The following is a 15,978-nucleotide window of genomic DNA, read 5'->3' on the forward strand; positions in this document are numbered from 1 at the left end:
ATGAATGCATACATTAGTGGAGACAGCATACAAAAATGCATCGCAGTAAGGAAAATTGTTTTGAAAAATGTGTGCATTAGACAAAACTGCATACATTAGGAGAATTTCACACTAATCTGGGGGCAAATTTTGACGAGGACTTAAAATATTGCAACCTGGTGAGGAAATGTGGAAAACTGAACTTAAGATAGGAAAAATAAGAAAATAAATTTGACACATTTTCTCACCCCTTGTTAGGTGGAGGTGTTCAACCAACCCCCGAATAAGGGGGTGGGGCGGTTGGGATCACTCTGTTACTTATACACTGACTTTTGCACTGCTTCAATGTAATACTCAGCACAAGAAAACGGAACAGAAGAAAGCCGCACACATTTTGAGAGAAAACACATTTTTAAATGCTTATTTATGAGAAAATACATTTCAAAATAGAATTTAAATACATAATTGCAGACTTTTTTAAAATAAAGAATATTAATATGGAAACAGAATGGAAAGGACTTATGGATGAACATACACAAAAGTTGTAAGGAGAGGAAATGGATTAAATCACTGATTCCTAATCACTCGTTCTGCAATCTTCACAATGCTTAGGCCATTGTGTTTTCAATGCAGTTTGATTTGGGGCCAAAGCAAAGCCTATTAATCCATCTCGTTTAGTAGCCACGGACCCTTCAAATGACTGATTATTAGTGCAACCCAATAACTTCAGTCTCTTGGGTCCTGACAGAAAACACAGCCTGGTTTCTGGTCTGCTTTGGCTTCAATTTGAAGGGTGACTGCGTAGAAATGGTGAGTGTCAAATAGAACTTCAGTAATTTTATTCAAAATCTGTTGTTTGTCTGCAGCATCCACTGTAGGAGACAAACACAAGGAATTAATGGATACAGTGCACATCTTGCAGTCCTAAGGAGAAGAGTTTGTCGAACAAGGGGTGGGGCTCACAAAAACTAGGCGGCTTCCAGACTGTTGCTAATCTGTAGGGAAGAATTCAAATTCAGGTTAAACAATTAAAGTGTTTTTGGTACACTTGGGAAACAAAGCTGCTTAAAAGAACAACCCAGGCTTTTTGCATTAAGGAAACTGACAGGTAAATGCAGTGGAAATGATGGGATAACAATTATTTGACGTGACATCATATAACCTCCCCACAGAAAAATCAGAATGAATGCACAATATGTCATATAAACTCCCCACAATCTTTGTGCAAGATAATCTGGATAAATGCTCAGTAATCGTGGATGTCATAAAACTGTTTGTGAACAAATCAGGACAAATGCCCAGTAAACAGGACCCTAGTGACTTTCAAGTGTAACTTTTCTTCTTTCCATTCCCTTTTTTCCTGGTCAGTATAATTATCATCTTCATATCTCAGACAGAGGGCTCTGAGCTTGAGAGAGCTGTAGTGTCAGGGACTGGACTGAAGAAGAATGGTGGGGCCTGCCCCCTCTTCTCCTGAACCCTCCTGAGAACAGGAGGATAGTATAGATTTAGAACAGCGGTTTACAGAAGGGCATAATGCAGAGGCTGCAGAGGGCAGAAGCTAGGAAATACTGAAAGGAGAACAGCAGGAAGGAGGAGAAGAAGAAGCACCAGGGGAGAGACAGCTGACAGACTCAGTGTCCTTGGAAAGCATTCCTGGAACCCCAATTTCTGGAATTCCTAAGACCAGACGGGCATTGAGGGTATTAAAACAGAGAGCTCAGAGGCAGAAAGCTCAGATTAACCGACGCAGGAGTGATGTCAAATAAGGGAGATGTAGGAGGGGTGGGAAGACAGGAGTGCCTGGCGTGCTCTGGTCCATGGGGTCATGAAGAGTCGGACACGACTAAACGACTAAACAACAAAGGAGGGGTAGGCTAGGATGCGGGTGGCGCTGTGTTCTAAACCTAGGGCTTGCCAATCAGAAGGTCGGCGGTTCAAATCCCTGCAACAGGGTGAGCTTCCGTTACTTCTGCCAACCTAGCAGTTTGAAAGCATGTCAAAGTGCAAGTAGATAAATAGATACAACTCTGGCAGGAAGGTAAACGGCGTTTACGTGCACTGCTCTGGTTCGCCAAAAGCAGCTTAGTCATGACCCGGAAGCTGTACGCCGGCTCCCTCTGCCAGTAAAGCGAAAACTGCAACCCCCGAGTCGTCCATGACTGGACCTAACGGTCAGGGGTCCCTTTACCTTTTAGGAGGGGTGGGACTTTACTTGGAGCAACACCATTATTAGGGACAGCTGCATTCCTTCATAGAATCATAGAATCATAGAGTTGGAAGAGACCACAAGGGCCATCGAGTCCAACCCTCTGCCAAGCAGGAAACACCTTCAGAGCACTCCTGACATATGGTTGTCAAGCCTCTGCTTAAAGACCTCCAAAGTAGGAGACTCCACCACACTCCTTGGCAGCAAATTCCACTGTCGAACAGCTCTTACTGTCAGGAGGTTCTTCCTAATGTTTAGGTGGAATCTTCTTTCTTGTAGTTTGGATCCATTGCTCCGTGTCCGCTTCTCTGGAGCAGCAGAAAACAACCTTTCTCCCTCCTCTATGTGACATCCTTTTATATATTTTATATATATCCTTCATCATTCTCTGTAAATTATTGAATAAATTGCTTGGTAAGGACTTTTATCGTTTCTCTGATTCTGGGCTGCCGTCGTGGGATTAGATTCCCTGTGCCTGATATGTGGTGTCCGTTCGACCCCCTAGCAAAGGCTACCTTGTGGCTAAGATCTGAACTTCTGGCTCACAGCCTACACTCAGGTAGGCTACAATTACAAGCGCATAGAAGGAACTGCCATTTGATGTCAGTGGGATGTATGTTCTGAGTTGGGACCATAAGATCCACAACATTTTATTTTTTTTATCTTCTTGCGTACCCTTTTTAAAACAACCAAGCAGTGACCACAGATAAATAGTGCCCTTTACTTCAGCTTGACCTCCTTTCACAAGAAAACACTCATTTTTTTATGTTACAGAAGTGTACTGACCTGTGACGATGTGAGCTGATAGGAGTATCTGATTCATTGTCAGACACCAAAGATGAAGGCTGTGAACAGACTCCACTTTTTCTATTGCTAGAATTCTCTCTTTCACCTCATCATAGGGAAGTACCCCTGGGGATCCTGTAGAAAAGGGGGTAAATGCCTTTTTTATTTCCAAATACAGATTCCTACAGTTAAAGAGAATTTTTCATCACAGATCATTAGAAATGCTTCATTTCTGAGCTTGTCTGCGTGTTGACCAAGCCAATCTAATTTCTTCCCATTGTGGAAAGAGAGGTATATCCACAACAACCTCATTCACCATGCATACAACGTTAGAAGAATACACACAGCCCCACCATTATTTCTGCCTCCCTTGTTATCATTGGAAAGTTTGTGCAACCCCAATCTTTCTACGTAAGGGCTTTGCATGTTGCACTGCGTATCTGAGAGAGAGGGAAGGAGAGAGGGGAAGAGAAATAGCCCACCAGTACAGCATGTGAAAGACCACCAGGCTGCATACATATGTGAACTGGTCCTTCTTTAAAGTAAATTAGGGGGGGGGGTTCCACAGTGGAATGGCAGGTTCCTTTGAACAGGAGGCTTGTTCAGAGAGCTAAGAGAAACCCCAGAATGGTTGGATCAGGTTAGATAATCAGACCAATCAAAGTTCTGGCCAAAGGATGATGCAAACAGCTTCTGGTCTGCTCCTTCACACAGCTCAGTTGCTTCTAGATATCTAAGCAAAACAATAAGAGCTCTGCTGTTGACCTCCTAGGTTTGGGTCTGCTGGGTATTTCCTGCACCCCATGTTCATTGATATCTGCTGGGACAGGAGGAATGTAATAATGAAATCCCATAATTTTTGAATGAATGCATAGTCACGCTGAGGCTTATGCCACCAGCAGTCCTAACCATGGCCATCTTCATCAGATGAAACTCCCTAGAAAATCAGGGAGCTACCTGGACAGCCATTAAGAACTGGGGATGCTGTCATGCTTACATGATGTTTTATTGTTGAATTCAATATTTAGATCTATGCTGGTTCATACTTTGATATTCTGTAGGTGGCTTTGCTCATGAATGGGATGCCACCTGGACACCTCTGACGTATCTCACTTTGAGGTTCATCACGCAAACAAGGTGGGATAATAAGTAGTGTAGCTATAAGGAAAGAAGGAAGGAAGGAAGAAAGGAAGGAAGGAAGGAAGGAAGGAAGGAAGGAAGGAAGGATTCTGCAGGAAAAAAGTTGCTCTACAAACAAAACACCTTACCTTCCATCAGCACAACTGAAATGTCCCGTAAAATAGTGAAGGTTGTTGCCAGAATAAGTACAGAAAATACAAATGTGCAGATAGGGTCAGCTATTTTGTATTCTGGCTAGAAAAAATAGATATTCAGTGAATAATAATAATAATAATAATAATAATAATAATAATAATAATAAAAAACCTTTATTGTCACTACACCACCTGTATGCAGTGAAATTAAATGAGCCCCCCCATACACTCAATCTTGTTCGCACTCTGTGTGCTTGTCGGAAGTCAATTGCATCACTATTTTTTTCCATTCAGCAGCCCAATGATAAACCACTTTCTGTTAACAAGCACTTAAAAAAATGCTTTGTAATATAAAATTTGCTTTGTAAACCAAATGCCTTGTGGTTGTCATCACAGGTTTGTAAATAGGTTGAACCAGTTAATAAGTATTAACCATACTGGAACCCAGAATTTGGGGTCTGTTCTCTCCACCCTCACCCTCATAGCAATGTCAGTAACAGAGGTGGCACTTTGAGGAAGGAAGTCAGGACAAAATGACTCAGTGCAACATTGGCGGTTTAATAAACAACAACTAATGATTGAGCGAGGCCAGATCCACACCATTGCCTTTAAAGCACTGCCATATACCTTTAATAGTCACAGAGGATCCTGGGAACTTTGGATCCAGAGGTCAGCCTCCTTAATAGACTTCAGTTCCCAGGATTCCTTGGGAGAACACATATAGCTGTTAAGGTAGTATAAGGGTGTAAATGTATGGTGTGGACCTGAGTGAAATTTTGCAAGACAAGTTGTGGGAAGTGAGACTTTGGCATTCCCTCAAATGGCAACACACCTCCAGTATCTGAGGCAACATCCCTCCCAATAGTTACACTCATGCCCTCTTCAGGCTTCCCATAGGTTGGCCACTGTGAGAACAAAATGCTGCACTGCATAAAAATGGGACGTGGTATGAAAACAGTTGCATGCTTAATTGCTATGGAGGTGAGTCAACTCAATAAAACGGACCTTAAAGAAGATTATAAGCGCACTGATTAGTACGCTAAGGCTCTGGAACAGATCTCCGATGGCGTGGACAAAAGCGGCTCTTATACTGGCATTGTTTAACACTTGCTCTGAATCCGAAGGTCTGCAGTGATGGGCTTTGTGGCCGTGATGAAGATGCTCCTTCCCCTTTGGGTGCAGGGTGAAGCTTAATCTGCAAGAATCACACGAGCAAGACCATCATCCCCTTACCCCTTTGCTTTTCCAGCACATCATTGACGAAGCTATTAAAATCAGGTTCCGATGCTCTATGTTTTCTGGTTTCCGTTCAGCTGTTTTTTAATGTGCTGTTTTAATCTTTAATTTGATTGTGTACACCACTTTGGATTTTTGTTCCTTTTTAATTAGAAAAGCGATATATGTTCTAAAGGTCAACGGAACCAGAAAAACCCCTACACTTTCTTTACAGTCTTTGCCAAATGCAAAAACATCAAACGCACATAAAAACAAGTTATTGGAATCGGCATAACACGTACAATTTCTGCACGCTATGATATATAATTGAAAACATCCCATAGCTATATAATTCTCTCTCCTGTTTCTTGAGCATATGAAGCAAATATCCTCGCAGTTTGTGATGCAGGCAGATGAATTGGTGTCAAACAAGTTTTTCTATTATGAGTGTAGCCAAAATCTATGTTTAAATACCCTGATTAGGCGGTTGCAGTTATGGGGATGAGTTTGGGCAGACAAGTGCATTTTTATCTTCCTGTCTCCCTCCACAAGACTGTTGGAACACTTGTACAGTGGTAGCTTGGTTCTCAAACTTAATCCGTTCCGGAAGTCTGTCCCAAAACCAAAGCGTCCCAAAACCAAGGCGTGCTTTCCGATAGAAAGTAATGCAAAATGGATTAATCCATTCGAGATTTTTAAAAAAACAACCCCTAAAACAGAAATTTAACATGAATTTTACTATCTAACGAGACCAGTGATCCATAAAATGAAATCAATAAACAATGTACTGCAGTCACACAATCAACCAATCAGTAGCTGAACTGGGTTCCACACAGTCACAAAAACAAACAAAAAGAGCCACAAAAACAAAAATGCAAAATAAATAGCAAAAACAGACAGACCTCAGCGTAACACTCACAACAGAAGTGTGGCACTCAAATCGGAAGTGTAACACTCAAAACATATAATTTTTGGCTTCCGAAAAATGTTTGCAAACTGGGACACTTACTTCTGGGTTTGTAGTGTTTGGGTTCCAAGTTGTTTGAGTACCAAGGCATTTGAGAACCAAGGTACCAGTGTACGTGGCGGCCTCCCTGCTCCTCCTTTGAATCACCTACTTTTCCCAAGAAGCAAATTGTAATGAAGCCTAATTATGTTTAATTGTAATTGCATTTCTCCCTCCCCCCTTCCCTTCCTCTGTTGTCTTCCCAGTTGTCAACATTTAGGCTGTAAGCTCCTTGAGACCAATGCCATTCATTATTTCCTTAATGCTATTCCAAATGATTGCAGTAACATTTAGATAACAACTAGGCCCATGCATCTAGACCAGACAAATCTCAATTGAGCTGATTTGGGCTGTTCTGAGATTTTTCCGGAATGGGTTAAGGCTGGATCTGCCTGGATCCTAAGAATGGATCTGCATGGATCGGATTCACCCAGAGCAACCCAGAGCTGTCAAAAGGGGTGGAGGATATTAAACATGTGTTTGGGCAGTGAGGCAGGGGGAAAGAGATGATGTAAGAGAGACATCCATTCCTTGTTCCATGCTTCTCCTTGCTGCCTGACCCAGGGGTTGTGGAAGTTCACCAATTTGGTTCAGCACCTGGGTCAGGTGAGACATGGCACGTTCCAAAATAAACTGGGGGCCGACCACAATTGCTGAATCAGGACTTGAAGCAAACCCAGTTTGTCTTACACAGCTCTTCTTTGTGTGAATCCGACATCTTAGCATCCCTCCCCTGAGCATCCCAGCCCATTCCAGCGATGTCAAAATATCCAGCTTAGTTGAACTCTATATTCTCTTGCAGTTTTCCCCTGCTGAAATATAACCGCAGAACCCAGCTAGACTTTTAAAGGGGGGGGGCGGAGATTGCTCATGATAACATGACATTTTTCTCGACACAGTAGCATTTAAGATTAAAACAAAAATAAAGGACCACTTACATTATGTTGGCTATTACTGCGCAGGCAGACGTAATGAGCATGACTGTACTTTCAATTTCATAATGTGGGTGCCACAGCCTCATGACGGCTAAAAACGTCAATATGCCAGTCACCACCCAGATGACGATAATTGACAGGAAAGCTCCAAGGATTTCTAGTGATTCAAATAATTGTTAGGATAGTAGGATAACTAAAATATTTTTCCAGTGAAAAACTGTCACCCCCCCCCAACTGGATGTAGGGTATATGATCATCTACCTACACTATAGACTGGTGCTGGTTCGACTGCGCTAGTTCTGGTCCGACTGCACTGGCTACCAATTAGTTTCCAGGCCCAGCTCAAAGTGCTGGTTTTGACCCAGAAAGCCTTAAACAGCTCAGGACCGCAATATCTCAAGGACCACCTCTTTCCATAAGAACCTACTCAGACCCTGAGATCATCTTCTGAGGCCCTTCTTCATGTGCTGCCTACTTGAGAGGTCTGGAGGACGGCAACAAGAGAAGGGGCCTTCATTGAAGTGGCTCCCCATCTGTGGAATTCTTTCCCCAGGGAAGCTTGCCTGACACCTTCATTATACACCTTTAGGCACCAGGCAAAAACGTTCCTTTTTAACCAGGCCTTTGGTTGATCTGATTTACATTCTATGCCCCTTTGAAATGTTTTTTTTTTTTTTTGTGGGGGTGGCTATTGGATTTTTGTTATGTATTTTGTGGTTTTATATCTTGATTTTATTCTGTGAACTGCTCTGAGATCCCCGGGTATAGGGCAGTCTATAAATTCATTAAAGAAGAAAGAGAAGGAGGAGGAGGAGGAGGAGGAGGAGGAGGAGAAGGAGAAGAAGTTGTTAATGGTCATTCCATTGCACCAGGGAATCCTGGGATATGTCGTGCTGTGAAGAAGGTAGAATTCGCCAACAGAACTCCTGATTCCCAGGATTCCTTTGGGGAAGTCATGACACTTCATTCATTCATTCATTCATTCATTCTGGACCTCCCTTTTATTGTGCATTCATGATGATTTGTAGACATGATGCTATGGGGAGGTCACACATGATTCTGTACTGCAAGAGTTTCAAGGCAGACACATTGCTTCATTTCCAATCAGTACATGTCCCATTAGCTTTCTGCTGAAATTCTTCATGCCACAAAGGTTTTGGGGTTTGTTTTATGTCTCTCATTTATTTTTTTACACTGTAGTGCAAAGGTGTCCTTCCAGATAGCAGTACAGTAATAGGGTAAAAACGGAGGAAGCATCGCACAACAGCTAACAAAGTGGAATGATATGTGAATAGTCCAGTACAAATTTGCCACAAATGCAGTATTATTATATCAATGGCACGTTGCAGAATATAGCAGCAAAAAACCCCACATCTGGTGGAGGGGCCCCCAGTCATTCATAAAAGCAACCTAACAAGGACCCCAAAGCAGTCCACATAAAATTATTCAGAGTAGTTTGACAGTGATTTCCAACTCCCACTTGCTTAACAATAGTAACAGTAAAAAAAAGGAGAGAGACATTTTTGTCCTCGAAATCAATCTGCTCTGAAGAAGAAAGCTTCGGGGAAAACCAGGAGTTAATTTATTTATCACATGATGGTGAGCTCCATTCTGACACTGTGGACAAATTCCTGGACTAAGCATATGCTCAGAAGCAATCTGTTTCTTAATTCCAAGGCTCTGGAGATCCTCCTGAAGCCTGAAATAGCCCCAATGAAGTTAATAGACATGAACTTAGGTTTATTAATTTCAATGGGTCTACTCTGAGTAGGACCTTAGTTGGCTATAACCCGAAACATTTTACAACCCCTCCAGTTGTTTTTGGACTAGAATTCCCATCATCCCTGACCACATTGGTCCTGCTAGCTAGGGATGATTGGTGTTACGGTCCCAAAACAGCTAGAGACCCAAGCTTGAGGAACCCTACCCTGTGCTGATCTCGGCATCTGATCCATTGTTGATAGGGATTGCTTTTCATAGTTTTCACATTGCAATAACGTATGGTACCTGCTCTGTGCCATCCATAGGTGAATCTCTTACTGGGGGGTTTAGATGACAGCCACAGAGAAAAGAGGCTGATCAGAAAGCTCATCAGGTCCACCATTACATGGGATGCATCCATCATCACAGCAAGGCTACCTGCCATGTGTCCACCTAGGTCAAAGCAATGATGATAGTTACTCAATCCAAGGAAGGAAGCAAAAATTCAAAACAGATGGCACACAAAAGACAGTGGTAGCATACCCTCCAACGTTCCCCAGACGAAAATATAGACATTGTGTTCCACATCAGTATCACTGCTTGAACCTTTCCTCCTGGTTAAAGGTAAAGGTACCCCTGCCCGAACGGGCCAGTCTTGACAGACTCTGGGGTTTGTGCGCCCATCTCACATCTATTGGCCGGGGGCCAGCGCTGTCCGAAGACACTTCCGGGTCACGTGGCCAGCGTGACAACGCTGCTCTGGCGAGCCAGAGCCGCACACGGAACGCCGTTTACCTTCCCGCTGGTAAGCGGTACCTATTTATCTACTTGCCCCCGGGGGTGCTTTCGAACTGCTAGGTGGGCAGGCGCTGGGACCGAGCAGCGGGAGCGCACCCCGCCGCGGGGATTCGAACCGCCGACCTTTCGATCGGCAAGCCCTAGGCGCTGAGGCTTTAGCCCACAGCGCCACCCGCGTCCCATTTTCCTCCTGGTTGATCAAGTACAAAAGTTATTACAGGAAACAGTGCAGTTTTTTAAGCATAGGAATCTTTGAATTTATGTATTGTGGTTAGGAAAGCCTGAAGGAAACAGAAAACCCCCAAATCAATAAATACAACTAACTAGCAGTGATACTGATGTAGAATAGAATGCCCCTATTTGCATCTGAGGAACGTTGGAGGATATGCGGTAGTCTTTTTGTCACTCAAAACTTACATATTTTTACTCAGGAGTGGCCATTGCAGGAAAACCTTTGGATCCTCTGCAGACCGCTTCTCCCCTCCATCCTCACTCAGCCTATCCTCCCCCTCAAGATCCAGGACACTGTATCTTCCAGATCTTCGAGACAGAGACGGGACAAGGAATGTGGACTTTACAGCACTTTCTCAGGGTTCCTTTCAAGGCTTGGTCATGGGCGCCAGGAGAAGAAACAAGAACAGCACAGAGGAAGGTCACCAGGGATAGGAGGCACCCTGGGATTGGTAGTGGGTCTCCTACTGGGGTTTGGGCCTCTCAGCTGGTCCCTACAAGGCATGACTGATGTAACTATTAGATGGCTGGACATGTGTGTGTGTGTGTGTGTGTGTGAGAGAGAGAGAGAGAGAGAGAGAGAGAGAGCGCCACTGTGTCCTTCAAACCAGAATCTTTCCATCCTCTGGTTCACATTAGCTTAGGTATTGTTGAATCTGACAATTGGGGTTTCTCTCAGTTTCTCATTTTTCCAATCTTTTTTTATTAATATTTTTATTAAAGATTTTCTTGATTTACAAAAGTGTTTGCAATGCCTCTCTTGTATTTCTCCCCCCCCCATGTAACATTTTCACAAATCAGTTTCATTTGTTGAGACATTAGGAAGAAAAGGGAGAAAGAGGTGGAGGGGGGGGGGAAAGATGGGTAGGGGTGGGGTCGGGTGACAATGTTTCTATTTTAATTACTATATGTAGGGCTTGGTGTCACTGTTGCTTGTGCAGGTTCTTTGTTGTTCACTTGTTTTCCTTTGGTGGTGAGAGAGGTTGGGGTTGGCCTAGGGTGAAGTTGTTCATTTGTGGTTGGCTGTGGTGGTCTTTGTTTTCATGTGTGAGTGGGGTGGGTGGGTGTTTTGGATCAGGTTAGCCATCATTTTTCCAATCTTAAAGTCAGTTCTCCACATTGCCACGTCCATGTTGGTTTTTTTTTGTTTGTTGTTTAAAAAGTCCTTATGAAAACAACATTGATCCAAACCGTAGCTTAGCTCCAGGTGGTCCAGCAGCAGCAGGATCAAGGAAGGAGCAAAGTGGCTTTGGCTCGTTTTGCTCTGTGCAGCTGTGCACTTCCTTGTCCACCTGAGGTAATAGCTTTGGTGTAGCGTTGTGTGTGATCCAGACCACTGTATCAGTTGTGTTTGCCCCTAAGAGCAGGATGGAAGGATAATTTCTTCTCTCATTATTTTAAAGACAAATGCTTCTTTCAGATTAGCAAGTCTTTATTGCTTTGTAATGATGTTCCTACCAAATTGTTTCCGAGATGGAGCGTTATTCACAGTGACTTGTTTACTGCTTTGTGCACTAACACAGCAATGGGAACTGTCAGTCACTCAGTGGTCAATCATCCAGCAAGCACTGTCTAGACTGATTTTGAAAATAAAACAGTTTCATCGTTGCAATGTCAAAGAGACTGCTGTCTGTACTAGCAGTTAATACGTGTTTCATCAGAGCTTAAAGTTCTGCAGCAAAAAAAGAGAGCCCTGCTTAAAGCTGGCACAACAACAATTTAAACGATTTATAAACTAGAGATGGGGAAAACCTTGTGTTGTTAACAACTATTATTATTATTATTATTATTATTATTATTATTATTATTATTATTATTAATTTATACCCCGCCCTCCCTGGCCAAAGCTGGGCTCAGGGCGGCTAACACCAATAAAAAAAAAATCAAACATAATAGGGGGGAAACAAACTAACCAACAAACCAGTTTACTAAAATATGGGTTAAAATACAATTTAAAATGAGGCTTCATTTTAATAGTAGCCCATAAATCCAAACCATAAGGGGAGGGAAACATAAGGGTCAGACCAAACCAAAGGGCAGGCGGAACAGCTCTGTCTTGCAGTAGATGCTCCGATTTTTGAACCTTTTTTGGAAGCCGAACATCCGACGCGGCTTCCACTTGAGTGCAGGAAGCTGGACCTCGGTTGTTGAACATTTCAGAAGCCAAACGGGCTTCCGGAATGCATTAAGTTTGACAACTGAGGTTTGACTGCACTTCCCATTTATCTCGATTAGAGAGGGTGTGTGTGTGTGTGTGTGTGTGAGAGAGAGAGAGAGAGAGAGAGAGAGAGAGAGAGAGAGAGAGAGATTTAACAAGAGAAATAGTGAACTCCCACCTACGACTTCCGTTATCATGAAGATGCAGCAGATTGCCGATGCCAGGTAAAGCTTCTTCTTGGCTTGCCGCTCCTCTCCCTTTCTCTCCTCATAGGCTTCTGAGTGGTTATGGCAGTGATACCTTGAAACCGGCACAACATTTGCTGATTTCTCACTGTGGTTCTCTTTGTGTGGATTATTCCTTAGTAGATCAGTGTCATGTGTGAGAGAGGAACAAGAAGCGTTTGTGAATTCAACGACTTTCTATTCTCTACACAAGCCTTCCCTCCCTCTCCATCATTTCTGTTCCAAGAAAAGCCACATTCTGTGAGCTGAATAAATTACCAAGCCCTCTCCCCAGTTGCCCAGTAAGCCTTGCCAGCCTGCCACTGGCACCTCAGCTTTCACCAGGCACTGACCACCAACTCTGGAGCGCAGAAGTGTCATCCGCCCCCTCAATACAGGTGAAACTCGAAAAATTAGAATATCGTGGGAAAGTTCATTTATTTCAGTAATTCAGCTTAAAAGGTGAAGCTAATATATGAAATAGACTCATGACATGCAAAGCGAGATATGTCAAGCCTTTATTTGTTATAATTTTAAGTTGAATTGCTGAAATAAATGAGCTTTTCCGCGATATTCTAATTTTTCGAGTTTTACCTGTATTTCTTAGGAGGCTGCTTAGCTCCCCATTATTGAGGGGGCAGAAGAGGCTGAGTCACCAAGCTGAGCGTGGCACGACATCAAAGGCAGATTCCTCCTGAGTGTGAGAGAGGAGGAGCTACAGCCATTGAAGCTGCACAGCACTGGGCAAGGTCTGTTCCCAATGACACGCCTCCTCCCGACAGTGTGCACGCGCCACTCACCACATGCGTGATTTCACACTCACGCTGTGCCCCCCCCAATCTTCAGCCATGGTGGCACCTCTGCTGACGACACATTTTCATGCTCACCTTTGCAGCCACAAAGACTAGAATTGTGCTCCTTTTAAATCAAGGGCAGGCATCTGAGATCCTTAGGATACAGGTTATCTGCCAAGTGAGAGATTCTCTGCACACGAGAGTATGGAAACGTGGGGTCCATATTTGTGAAATCACAGATTTCCAAGACTTTGGGGATCAGGCTGCTGGTTTAGATTTCTTTCGTTAATTTACTAGCCTGCTTATCTTAAGAGGTTTTATGCATTCAGTGGGGGCCTTGAATAAATTACACGCCAATAGCATGTAATTAATGTGCTATGCTGTGCGACAGTAAATTTGCTAGGCTGACTGAGTAAACATCCCACTCTGCTCTCAATTCGACGAGTGAGTTATTGGTATTATAGTGGTGTGGCTCAGACTGGTGGCGCAAAATACATCAGTCTGAAGTAACGAAGAGTGTGTGTCAATATTCCTTGGATGTGACTGTGACAAATAACCAAGGTGGCTACAATTTGTTTCTTTACTTCTATTTATATCAGGCTTCCTCACCTCAGCCCTCCAGATGTTTTGAGACTACAATTCCCATCATCCCTGACTACTGGTCCTGCTAGCTAGGGATCATGGGAGTTGTAGGCCAAAAACATCTGGAGGGCCGAGGTTGAGGAAGCCCGATTTATATGAATCACATCCTATGAAGCCTCTTGAACCAATTTAACACTAAAAAAAGAATAAAGTTAATAGATTTCTTGCATATCTTTTCGGCCATAGCTCCTCCCCCAGTTTACTTGGATGATAACAGGGCAATCATCTGTAAACTTACTCAGAAGTAGGTCCACAGACTTCAGTGGGGTTCATTCCTAGTAAACTATATATAAGGTTGCAACCTAACTCTAAATCATCTAGTTCACTATAATGGCAATCCTATACACACTGACCTGGGAGCAAGGTCCACGGAACCCACTGGGCTTACTTCTGAGTAGACATGTGAGGATTGTGCAAAATATTTGGGAGGAAATGTATTACAGGAAAAGGGAGACGGAGCCAAGTTTGCAGCTATCTAAATAATTAGCTTCAATATTTATACTTCAGTATTTTGTAGGATAACAAAAGTGGCTTACAATACAGTAGGATAACAGAATATATCAAGTAAGTTAAACTTGTAATCCATAACTGAAAATGAGTGAATCTGTCAGTTTTGGTTTCTCCCAGCTTCATTCATAAGTTCTGTTCTCACATTTCCACATCTGTTTGTGATTTACTTATTTTACAAAGTCCTCATGAAAGTTTAGCAGCATTTTAGGGTGTATATTCTCCTAATATACACATCTAAGTATGCAGTTTTGCCTAATATACATTTTTTTAATATAATGCCTTTTTGCATCCTGTTTTCACTAATATATCCATTTTTACGGACATTTTACCTCAGTATATGCAGTTTTCTACACCATTACTTGATTGGAGAACCACATTGCAAATTCAGAGAAATGCAAATTTCAAAGGTGCACAGTGTTTCAGTTTGTGTATTGTTTTGGAAGGATCAAATTAGGTAGGCTTACCTATCAGTGGCAAACTGAATTGAATTCCACTGCTGTGCCTATCCACAACTTATCCCACATTAATGAGAATGTTCTGTAGTAAGTGATGCTGCAGCTTGCAGCAAGTCTAGAACCAATAATGTTTCCTAATAATAATAATAATAATAATAAATATGCCACACATCTGTCTGCATTGCCCCAGCAACTCTGGGCAACTTCCAGCAAATTATAAAAGTAACAGTAACATCTTTAGAATATGCTTATCTTGATATTCTGCAGAGAGTAAAGCAATAGTATGAAACAGGCATGACATGGTTACCTGGGAAGATCTATGGTGTACCTCTTTCCACCTCTTTCATTCACAAGGGAAGTCTTTTCGGCACCCTTTGCCATAGTTGTCATGGTGGCCAAGTTTATCCCAGATGACGGCTGTGTCACTCTTTGGATGCTGATGAGGAATTAAGACGGTTCTTGTAGCTCAAGAGAAATGGCTGCCGAAGTTTCCAAGGTTAGCCATCTCCTGAATCATCCCCAGGGACCCAATAACTGCTCAACTGCTGAGAGCATCTCTGTTTACCTCCCGGGATATAAATCTGCTGTTCGGTCTCTGTGCCTTCCTGCTTTCTGACAGCCCCCAACTGACACAGTCAAATGCACAAGATTTGCTGACTCAGGTTCACTCAAACCCTTGCAACAGGTGGCTGCAGAACAGTGCTGGCTTCTCTGAAACAGCTAATCAGCTGTTCACCGCTTAGCAGCCACAGCCTGGGTCATTTGACCTGCATGGACAGAAAACCATTTAAGCCTGAGGATTTCATAACAGATTTCTCTTGTGCTTATGCATTACTTGCTCCAAAAGACTGTTTGTTATTCCAGTTACAGGCTCGGTGCATGATCTCCATGTGTCCTACTTTATAGATTTGAAAGTGTCCTCTCTTTGAAGAACTGTCCAAATTAACCCCAGTTTAAACTGACTAAGCAGGCACCCGGTCACAATCTTCCCCAGCTCCCTATTCTATTCCCATTTAAATTGCATTTTATTTATTTTCTTATTTATTCAATTTATGTTGAAT

The 15,978-nt window shown here is 42.8% G+C and overlaps 1 protein-coding gene across 11 annotated transcripts in view; it reads right to left on the bottom strand.

The window, feature by feature from the left end:
* Positions 1–453: 453 nt before the first annotated feature.
* Positions 454–15,978, bottom strand: part of SLC30A8 (solute carrier family 30 member 8) — a 62,739-nt gene continuing 47,214 nt past the window's right edge. For 5 of the 11 annotated variants that reach the window (XM_082235825.1, XM_082235823.1, XM_082235824.1 and 2 more), the window contains exons 2-9: positions 15,225–15,353; positions 12,471–12,652; positions 9,412–9,558; positions 7,408–7,561; positions 5,254–5,443; positions 4,243–4,348; positions 2,975–3,109; positions 454–851 (exon numbers count right to left, since the gene is read on the bottom strand). In XM_082235825.1, the coding sequence (XP_082091951.1) occupies positions 706–851; positions 2,975–3,109; positions 4,243–4,348; positions 5,254–5,443; positions 7,408–7,561; positions 9,412–9,558; positions 12,471–12,652; positions 15,225–15,307 (1,143 nt within the window). In that variant the 5' untranslated portion in view covers positions 15,308–15,353 and the 3' untranslated portion in view covers positions 454–705. Of the gene's footprint in view, positions 852–886; positions 975–2,974; positions 3,110–4,242; positions 4,349–5,253; positions 5,444–7,407; positions 7,562–9,411; positions 9,559–12,470; positions 12,653–15,224; positions 15,685–15,978 lie in introns of those variants that run through there. The other 6 variants (XM_082235818.1, XM_082235827.1, XM_082235820.1 and 3 more) reach the window with 5 other exon arrangements.

This window comes from Podarcis vaucheri, assembly GCF_965113315.1.
Source record: "Podarcis vaucheri genome assembly, chromosome: 8".
NCBI lineage: Eukaryota > Metazoa > Chordata > Lepidosauria > Squamata > Lacertidae > Podarcis > Podarcis vaucheri.